General features: G+C 36.5%; 1 protein-coding gene across 1 annotated transcript; it reads left to right on the forward strand.

Annotated features, from left to right (window-relative positions):
- Positions 1–4872: 4872 nt before the first annotated feature.
- On the forward strand, positions 4873–6705 carry LOC118820546 (odorant receptor 131-2-like). Its single transcript, XM_036588908.1, has 2 exons — positions 4873–5813; positions 6666–6705. Exons 1-2 carry the CDS (start codon positions 4873–4875, stop codon positions 6703–6705), a joined length of 981 nt encoding a protein of 326 aa, XP_036444801.1.
- Positions 6706–10910: the final 4205 nt, after the last annotated feature.

Consider the following 10910-nt stretch of genomic DNA (forward strand, 5'->3'; position numbering starts at 1 on the left):
ACCCTCTGCTTGAGGAAAAAGAGAAAAGCCCTTAAGAACATTTCTGACCGGCTCTCCAAGCAGTTCCAGTACCAGTCCTTGGTGCAGCTCCAGTGCTGTCCCCCCGAGCCGCTCATCCTATGTCAGCTCCCCGAGCTATTGAGCTATTTCTCCTGCATTGGCTAGGTGAGACTAAGCAGGGGCCCAGGATGCCTGTAATGTTCTTTATACCTGTGTTAATTAAGAAATAGAAGGACAGTAGTGCCTTTACTTTTTGCAGTAAACCAGTCCAATCTGTTTCCTGTATCATGATAACTTCAGACTGCCCCAAGGGCTCCTATTATCTCTAAACCATAATATCAGATCTCTGGCCAACATATATTTTTTTTTAGTTAATGACATTATAATATCTTGCAGATAGATTTTTTTTTTTAACTGATGCATTGTTCGCAGCAGTGCTACTCTTCTCAATGAGACAGCCCCTACAAAAGTTTTATGAATATGTGTTGAACTAGTAATAAAGGAGGAGAAGTAGCTACTTTATTTAAAGATGTGTTCCAGTGCAGATTTCACTTTATTTGGCTTTATTTCTTTTGAAAACCATTGTGCTTCATATTCAAGGGTGTTCTGAGAAAATTTAGTTTTAATCATTTACAGATCCCCAAAATAACTGTCAAAACTTTTGTCTGTTATCTCCATTGATTACAACTTTGTCAGAACCAGCGACTTTAACACCACATATATAAAATCATGGACAAGAATGCCAAATAACTTTTTGCCTTACTTGACACCTTGGGTCTCTCTCAGCAAGTGAAAGAGCCTATGCACACTCGAGGCCACATTTTGGATTTGGTTGTTTCTAAAGATCTTAACATTTCTGCTGTTATGGTGAAGGATTCTGCCCTTTCTGATCATTTCTATTTTTTTAATTGCTGATTTTTTCTGGATGTTTAAAAAGCTCTATTCCTGTTAAAATGTTTGTAAAAGCATGCCTATTTTATTCAGGCCTTTCTGTGTCACCAACCATAAGTGCAGAGTCAGTTGATGTCCTTATGAAAAGTTCTAACTTGGAAATTCTTAATGTTATGGATGTTTTGGCACCAGTAAAAGGGAAGAAAACTTTGGGCAAACAGAAAGCACAATGGAGAAACCCCATGATGGTAAAATGTCTCAAAAGAGAATGCTGGAAAGAGGAATGCTGAACGTAATGGAAATAAACAAAATTTCAAATCCACTATGACATATAAAAACAAAGACTTTCTACTTTTAACTTTGAGTTATGCATGGCTAGACATTTTCATATCTGCATGATTATTAACAGGAACTCCCATACTCTATTTGATATGGTTGATATGGTTTCGACCCCCCAAAACAGACAGCACCAGAGCTCCTTTCCACTGAGAAATGTTATGAATTTTTGTTTTTTCATATAAAAATCAAAACTATTGGATTGACGTTAACACCACACAGTCAAATAATGAAACTATGCCACCTCTGCAACACCTAGAATACTGATTATTAGGTCACAATCAGTATTAGGCATCAATATTAGTAGTAATTCCACAAAAACTGTAAAAAATGTATTTTTTAACGTATTTAAGTGTATTTCTTAACTCTGCAGCAAATAGTTAATTTCTGACTTCTATTAGGCAAAAAGAAAGTTTTCCAACAAATGAGCAATTTTCCTAATGTAATTGGTTATTTTGTTCAATTTCAGTCTGGTTTCCAACCCCTCCACTGTACTGAAACTTCTCTTATAAAGGTGTTAAATTACATCTGAATTTTATTAACTATTATTATTATTATTATTAATAATAATTTATTAATTAAATTATATCTGATATCTGAATTTTCCACCAAATGGATTACGTTTTAAGCGAAAACTTTATAATAAAACAATGTGTCAGATTTCAGGTAGCATATTTATAACCATTTCATGTAAAAACTTTCTGTGAGGGAGCTTTTAAAGACATTAAACTGGGAACAATTCTGACTTGTCAAGTTTCTCTACAATGGAGCATTTCACACCAAACCACTCTGACCTTGTTTACATTAGCCATCACTGGAATTCCCCTTTAATGTAATAAAATGCTCATGGGTCACTACTTATAATTAAAAATTACCGCTGATCATTTTACAATGAAACTTTTTTTAAGCGATTAAGTTGTGATTGAGATGTGATTGAGATGTAATATACAACGTATCTGTTTTCTAACAAAACACGAAGTGTGGCTGAATTAAAGCCTTGTGGGTGAGGTCTTGAATAACTCAGATGTGCTTTACACCAGCTTCTTCAGCCAAAAATCAGACTTTGATATTTTATTAGTTTCAAATAGATTAAAAAGTTGGATTTTGAGATCATTTCGAGACAATGAGTTAATACATGGCAGATCTGTATACCGAAAAAGTGATGCACAGAATTTACTTGATAGAAACATTTCTAGATAAACACAATTTTGTTGTAGAAAAAGTGGTAAATGTAAGGGATTAATGGGGTTGGGAGGGTTACTTTAAAAATGTATTTTGTTACAGACTACTGATAACCTGATAAATATGTAATTGTAACCTAATCTAATGGATTACTGTTTTAAAGTAACATAATCAAATTACTTTCCGTTATTTTTGGATTACTTGTCCTTTCATATAATTAAATAAAGACAGAAAAAATCAACAATTTTTCCATCAAGAATTTTTTTTTTCATTTTGTTTTATGAAACAAATTTTAGGTGATCTATTGTCCACTCTTTATGTTTGACATTTGTACTTCCATTTCAAAATTGGGTATTTTAGGACTACAGAGAAGATGGGGACAGGAGAACCTGATAAAAAGCTGAGGAAAAAGAAAACAATTGGTACACTACAAATTTCCAGATCATTGAGTTCAACAACTATGCAAATGCAGTTTAATTAAGAACTACACTGCTCTCCCGGCACTTATTGGTTAAAAATGTGTTGCTTATCAAATGAAAAGATTAATTTGGTAGGCATCTTCTTTTGAGACAAAACGAGTTACGCATAAGCTTCCTGTCCGTCTCTTGGCCTTGGGCCAGGGCCTCAAAGCTGGCCTGGTTTTCCCTCTGGAAATCCAGGAGAGTCTGATGCTGGGTCTGCTGCAGGAGGGAGAGCGCTTAAACAATCTCTCCAAGCAGTGAGAACTCCATGGCGACATTTGTCCATTTGTTGGCATATTGGTTTGGTGTGACTGGCTCTCTCTCTCTCCTTGCATGTGACGCTCAACCATGCCCCCTTCTCCACAAGCCATTACTTTATTTTAGAATCTGTCTTTACACACTATGCGATGATTTTAAAATAGTTAATAAACATCGATGGTGTTTCTTCTAAAGATGTTTTATATATGTTTTTAACATTTATTGGGTAAATATTCTGAAAATGTTCTTCTTAATAGAGAAGAGGTGCAAAGTGCAAATTTTTATTACATTTCTGTGATTTATTACTTTATTGTAAAATTGTTACATTATCAGGGTCTACAAGTGTATTTTATAAACATAAACAAACGTAGAATTTGATGGCTGCAACACACTCAAAAAAAAATTGGACAGAGGTGTGTTTACCTCACTTTGTTACATCATCTTTCATTTGAATTACATTTTTTAATTGTAACTTTGGGTCTGACTGTCACAGAGTCAGTAACACTTCTCCATGTGAGCAGAGCCTCCTTCACTGCCAGCTTGAATTGTTTGTTCATTAGTGTGGCAGTTACACTCGGCTTACGTCACCAGGTATCAGCAGGTATTGCATGTTGGTATTGGTGATTTCTATGAGTACAAGTAAATGAGCATGGTATCAGCCCAATACCAGTATTGGTATCTATGCATCCCTACCTGAGCCCATGTGGCTGTATTTAACACAGTAGCATGGCGGTTTCTTATGCAATGCTGTCTGAGGGCTTGAAAGTCACACACATTCAACAGTAGTTTCTATCCCTGCCCTGCATGGTCTGAGATTCCTCTGCATTTCCTAAATCTTTTCACAATATTATGTATGGTAGATGGTGAAAGACCTACATTATTTTTCATTTTCAGAAATGTTCTTTTTGAACTGTTTGACAATTCTCTCACAAAGTTGGACAAAGACCTAGACCACGACCTATCTTTGCTTGCAAAGACAGAGCCTTTAGTGGATGCACCTTTTATACCCAATCATGATACTTTCACCTGTTACCAATTCACCTGCTTTAGGGAATGTTTCAAAATGGTATAAATTGGTATAAATTTAATATTCTATGAACGTTTCACATTTATTTTGCCCCATCCAAAAAATTCAAAATTAGTTTATATTTACAAAATGCAATCAAAAACATTTAAAAGTCATTTCTTTTGTCAGTTATAGGTTCAAGAGAATTAACTTTCAGATCACAAATCACAGATTTTTGTTTTTATTGCATTTTACAAAATTTCCAAACTTTTCCAGAAATGAGGTTTGCATATATTGTGTGTGTGTGTGTGTGTGTGTGTGTGTGTGTGTGCATGTGTGTGTGTGTGTGTGTGCGTGTGCGTGTGCGTGTGTGTGTGTGAGAGAGAGAGAGAGAGAGAGAGAGAGAAAACTAACAGGTCATTTTTGCACACTCTGCCTCTCTCATGTGATGTCACTGTACAGTATAAAAGTCACAGATATCTGTATCACTGCTCTAAGCTTGAAGGCTTCACAAGGTGTAACTTCTCTTCTTTAACCAATCAGGGATTAATGTAAGACTGATTTTTATATGGTATACACATATAGTGCACATATAGAAGGTGCTTTGAAATTGTACACTTAGCCTTTACAAGGCTGCTTGTAACTCTCAAATGTATTTTCTGATCATTATTTCAGTCCTTCAGGCTTGTAGTAAATATACTGTTATATATTGTTCCTTTTTGTTTCTGCAGTCAAGCAATGGCAGGCACTAATATAAGCACTGTAAATGGTTTTTTTTCTCAGAATTTAATCAAATCGGAACTGGATGGAGGAAGTATAACAAAGTTGGTATTAGCAGTACTACTGCCTCTGTTTTCTGTGTATGTAAATTGCATTATGCTCTATTCTCTTAAGAGTAAGCGTGTTTTTAAAGAATCTCCACGCTACATTCTCTTTGCCCACATGCTTTTCAATGATTCTGTAAATCTCATTCTCACCTCTTTGTTGTATGTCCTGGCCCTGGCCTTCCTCAAGCTGGCTAAAGCCGTCTGTTCGCTTATCCTGTTGATGTCTACTACAACATTTCTCAATGCACCCTTAAACCTGGCTGTGATGTCACTGGAGCGTTACGTGGCCATACGCTTTCCTCTAAGACACGCTGAAATAGCCACTCAGAAAAGGACTTACATTGCTATTTGCTTTGTCTGGTTATTTGGCTCTGCAAACATTTTGACTGACATAATTTTTGCAGCAGTTGTGGATCCTAACTTCTTTTATGTACAGATGTTTTGCTCTCGTGAGCAGATCTTCATAAAACCATGGCAGCTTGATGTTTACAATGGATGCAACGTGTTTTACTTTCTATCAGTAACAGTCATCATCATCTTCACCTACATCAGCATTATAATCACAGCCAGGTCCATGTCCTCCAATAAAGACTCTGCTAAGAAAGCCCACAGGACTGTGCTGCTGCACCTCATTCAGCTGGGCCTGTGTCTCACCTCTTTTGTATACGGCTCTGTAGAGAGAGCACTTTATTTAATGACTGGAAGTGATAATGCTGTCTTTAAAACTATGAGATACCTGAATTTTCTCTTTGTTCTGATTCTGCCCCGCTGTCTGAGCCCTCTCATCTATGGGCTTAGAGATGATGCTGTAAGACCCTTATTCAAATATTATTTCTGCTATGCCTCTACCAAACAGGACACTAAAGAAAAAACATTTAATGACAAGTAACAGAAAGTAATAGAGATTTGATTAAGGCTCTGAACTACATGTTTACTCTCATTGTGCTCTGCTGCCTATGCCCACTCAGTTAGGAGCATAGAGATGAGGCTGTGTGACCCTTGTATAGATGAATGCATTTTGTTTATGCCCATGTATGATGTTTTCCAAACTTTAATAAATTATATGCTATGTAATATATATGTGCTATAGTCACCCTGGGGATTTTTTTCATAACATCCCAGTTTCTTGAAGATTAGCTTTACAGATAGTGTACATCATGAAGAATGGACATTCTGTAGAACTCAATAAAGTTATAATTTCCCAATAATATAATAACTCACTGAAGTGTAATATAATTTTGCACCTTTTTAAACATGTAATAAAACTCAACAATGTTACAATATATATATATATATATAATGGATAATGACACCAGTTTATCTGATAATTTAAGTGTATAAAGTATGAATAAATACATGAATCTGCCCACATTAGCGAATCATTTGTAAAATAGTTCAATATTATTAAAACTCAAATCATTATTGTAAAAGGCATATGGCATAGAACAGGACATTCCCTGCATTATTGCAGTTATGCAATTATTAAACACAAGCATGAACTCAACTGTGAAAAAGTAGTTGGCTTACAAAATAAATGATAGATATTAATATTCAACACTATATTTAGTAATATAGTAAATATGGTTGATGATTGGGGCTGAGTGTCTCACTTATTTAACAGGGCTAGCAAGAAGAGTGGCCATATTTCACGGAAAGTTGGTACTGGCCAGCCCTTGTCTGGGATCCTGAATAAATTCCCAATGTAATAAGACCATTGGTAAACATAAACACATTTAAAATTTGATGCCTGTAACACACTCAAAAACGTTTGGACAGAGGTGTGTTTACCTCACTTTGTTACATCACCTTTCATTTGAATTACATTTTTCAGTTGCTTGGGAACTGAGGATACTGATTGTTGCAGTTTTGCAAGTGGAATCTTTGCCTGTTCTTGCTTGACAAGACTTCAGCTACTCAACAATGTGTGGTCAACATTATCTGGTATTCCTCTTCATGATGTGACATTTCGATAGGAGAAAGATCTGGACTATGGGAAGGCCAGTCAAGCACATGCACTCTGAGACTACGAAGCCATGCCTTTCTTGTAGAATATGCAGAATGAGGCTTGGCATTGTTTTGCTGAAACAAGCAAAACACACTGAGGAAACACGCTAAAAAACTGAGCAGAGCTGCTAACTCTGTGGACTGAATCTAAAAGCCAGGCATGGATTTACATGATAGAACAATACTAGGTCTGTCTACAGCCTATTTTCAAAAAGGTTTTGTAGTAAAACAGAGTACGTCGACATATACAGACTTTTGTAGCAAATGTGTAGTTTTTTACTTTCGTTTTGCTAGCCTACATGTCTCCACCCGTATTGGGGAAGTGGCTGTGATTGCATTTCTTTAAAAATAGGCTAAGAACACACAGTGGATGCCTGGCAAGAATCTGACAAGTAATGTGTGTCTGACTGTCGCAGTGTCAGAAACTTTTCTCCGTGTGAGCAGAGCCTCCTTCAGCACCTGCACGTTTAAAATATGTTCAGCCATTCATGTTTATGTTTCAGTGTTCCAACAAAGCCATTCTCACTTTGTATCATTATTGATGGAATCAAAAGCTCAGGGATCACTACATAATTAATCATTTTGGCTGATCTTTTTACAATAAAACAAGTTTTAAGCAAATGAAAAATGTGTCTTTGCAAAATGCAATATACGATGGATCTTTTTTATAGTGGGGTTTTTAATTTTAATAAACAAGTCATACAAATATAAAACCAGTACTCGTGTTGAATTAAAGTTATTCAGATGCTCAAGTAGTGGGTGATCTGCTAACTAGGAATCCCAGGGTATGCCATAGGCACGGCAAGCTGAACTAAGCCTAAAATATAAAAAGTAAGATGTGCCAGGTATAGAAAAAATTACATAGATTCTGAAAGGAATGTACAGTTAAAGATATTACCCAATGCATAAATATTCTTATTAGACTAAGAAGAGTAAACAAAGGGTTTTGAGCCTGCCAAAAGGTGATTATTAAGCCGCAAAAGAGAATATGAAATTTAGGCCCAATCCCATTTCTTATTTTTTACCCCTTGCCCATTGGAAATGAGTTACAAGGGGTAGTGGTGGAAATCTTCCCTATGAAATAGAATACCTTCAAATAAAAAAGAACATTACTTCATTAACAGGCTACTAGCAGTGCTCTGTATGCGATCCAGCCAGTCTGCAGTGATAGCAGAGGAGGGTAAAGTTCAGCAACCTCGCTGCCAGGCTTGGTTAAATTTAGGTGATCATATGCCTTTAAGGAGGGGGATGTGATAATTATTTATTATCGCCCAACTCTAATTCTTTGGCGATATGAAGCTGAAGTCAGCTATTCTCCAGCTTCTAGTTCGAATTTTTCTTCTCCGCCTTAAATGGAGCAGCAGTTAACATTACATTCTGGCACCTCAGGCATTGGTACTGCTGGACTATTTAAGATGAAACCGAAAATTTAACTAGTTAGCTACCGAGACATTAACATACTATTATCAGTTTTTTATGCTTGTTATGAAGAAAAGGCCCAAAATATATTAAAGTGACATTAACCTAAGATAATGGTTGCTTGGTTATCATCATTTTTAACAGAAAAAATATTCACATCCGTGTTTTGTTTTTTTTTGGTTGCTTGAGCAGCCATCTTGCCAGTGTTTCTTTTTTTCTCACAACACTCCATTTGGGGTGTGCCTCCAATAAGCCTCCATTTGGGGGGCCATGTAGTCCTAAGGCTTCACCCTACCCCTCTATCTCAACAAAAATCGGGACACCCTACCTTTAGACGTGAATGCGCAAAACGGAGGGCTAAGTGGTAGGGGCGAGGGGTAAAATGGGATTAGGCCTTAATATCATATCCAAGAAACCTGGAGGATTGTTTCCTTACATAAAGAGAACAGGTGATTATAGGTCCAAGTGACACATCTGTTTTCTAACAAAACACAACAAAGTGTGGCTGAGTTAAGGCCCTATGGGTGAGGTCTTAAGTCATTCAGATGTGCTTTATACCAGCTTCTTCAGCCAACAGACTTTATTATTTTATCAGTTATAAGTAGATTAAAAAGTTGGATTTTAAGAGATTTTGAGAAAATAAATTAATAGATAGGAACTTTACTATAGTGGCACAGCAGGGAAAACTAACTAATATTGTGTTCTAACAGCTAGTGATGCAAGCAACAACAGCAAAACCAATATGCTTCCATTATAATCAGTGAGGATGTGTACACCAGATACGAGCGGCAGAGTGTGATGTGATGTGACGTGATGTGATGAGCCGTTTTTGACAGATGCCTCGTTTCTGTTTTGACACTCTGCAGTTCCACCTTAAAATGGATGAAAAGAAAGTCTTTCAATGAAGTGGAGGAGAGATTGATATCTATGACCCTTCCAGTAAACAATGTGGTGAGAAACAGCCAGAGTGATGGAAGTTGACCCAGAGTAGCATAACCGAGCTGCCCACCACCACAGCAGTATAATGGTATGTTATTTCAACTAATGATGTTAATTGTGGGGATAAAATGTAACCCATTACAAGCTTTATTAAATACATGCTTCAAATCACATCTGGACAGCTGCTTCAGTAAAGCAGCTATCTTTTGATAGTCTTTTGGTTGGACTTGTCTGGTGTAGATATTTTGAAGGCTTAGCGACGCAGTGCGGCACTACGTTTAAATGCCAGCTTGCTTTTAGGACATAGTGTAATTTTGCGTTATGGCCAGTCATAATCCTGATGCTGTCCTGATTCTTTCCTGAATGCCAGTTTATTTTTCTCCTTCAAACACTGATTAGCAACCATCACACTATCCTTCATTATCTCACTCAAGCTTTCAGGTTTTTAGCATTAAGCTAGCATTGCTGGGAAAGTATTATGAATAAGAAGCTCTAAGCATTTAAAAGATGTGCAAAAGCGAAACTTGAAACTTTGACAGAGTAGAACATGCCTGTTTCTAAAGCCAAATATAAATTGTCAACCACCCAAATCAAAAAGGTGATTTGTCCTCATCGGCAGTGATCTTTGTCATCATAAGTGAGATATAAATGGATAAAACCAAGCATTTCCACACCCGCTGTGGCAATATACTTTAGCTTGGATGTCTGGACATTTTTCAAGTTTGCTGCGTTTTCCATCTTTATGCACATTTCAGCTGTCAGATTGTAATTTATGTCATCTTTATTTCAGTTAATATTTTGCTTGTCAAGAATAGATGTGTGCTTTCTAGCAGGGGTATCAAACTCTTGGGGCCATAGTAAAAAAAAAATATATTTTTAAATAACATGCTACCACTCAATTGTTTATTCAAAATTTGCCTCAACAGCAAAACATAAGCACTTGTGGTAGAGCTTGCAGTATTACATGAATACACACACACACACACACACACACACACACATATCCATTAGCTACAGATAACTGTTAAACCTCTTTAAATGTCCCCAGGAGGTAGGTCCTTTAAAACCACCTATTTGCTTGCACTAGATACCGTCATCTTTTCTTTGCTGTAATTTCATTAATTATTGGGACCATTTTCTGAGATGCTAAGCTATGTGTTTATGTAGTATGCAGCTGAAGTGCTGCTAGTGTGTTTAATGACTGGTGTCCCATAGATTGTTACTGGGGGGAGGGGGGTTGCACACTGGGAACTGTAGTGCAGCACTCTGTGAAATGGACTAGTATTAATATAAAATGACCATAATTTCAAAGGCAAGATAGGATTCTGCCAAGGGCCTGATCTGGCCTGCGAGTGTATTTGACTGTAAAAATATTATTACATTATCAGTTAATACATTGTTTTAGATTATTGGGAAAGTTATTACATTGTTGGGTTTTATTACATCTCTGACCAAGTTAAGTGCAACATTGCATTATATTTCTGAGACTTATTATTGAGAAATGTTACATTATTTTGTTATACAGGTACTTACATGAGGTGCATGTCATTCCGTCTTTATGCAGCAACATTCAACAAACAGGCCATA

The sequence above is a fragment of the Colossoma macropomum genome, unplaced genomic scaffold, assembly GCF_904425465.1.
Source record: "Colossoma macropomum unplaced genomic scaffold, Colossoma_macropomum, whole genome shotgun sequence".
NCBI classification, from domain to species: domain Eukaryota; kingdom Metazoa; phylum Chordata; class Actinopteri; order Characiformes; family Serrasalmidae; genus Colossoma; species Colossoma macropomum.

Excerpts from the sequence above, each read along its gene's own strand:
- LOC118820546 (XM_036588908.1), top strand. The coding sequence starts at position 4,873 with ATGGCAGGCACTAATATAAGCACTGTAAATGGTTTTTTTTCTCAGAAT. Across the intron at positions 5,814-6,665 it reads TTCTGCTATGCCTCTACCAA|AATAAGACCATTGGTAAACA; the intron begins ACAGGACACTAA and ends AATTCCCAATGT.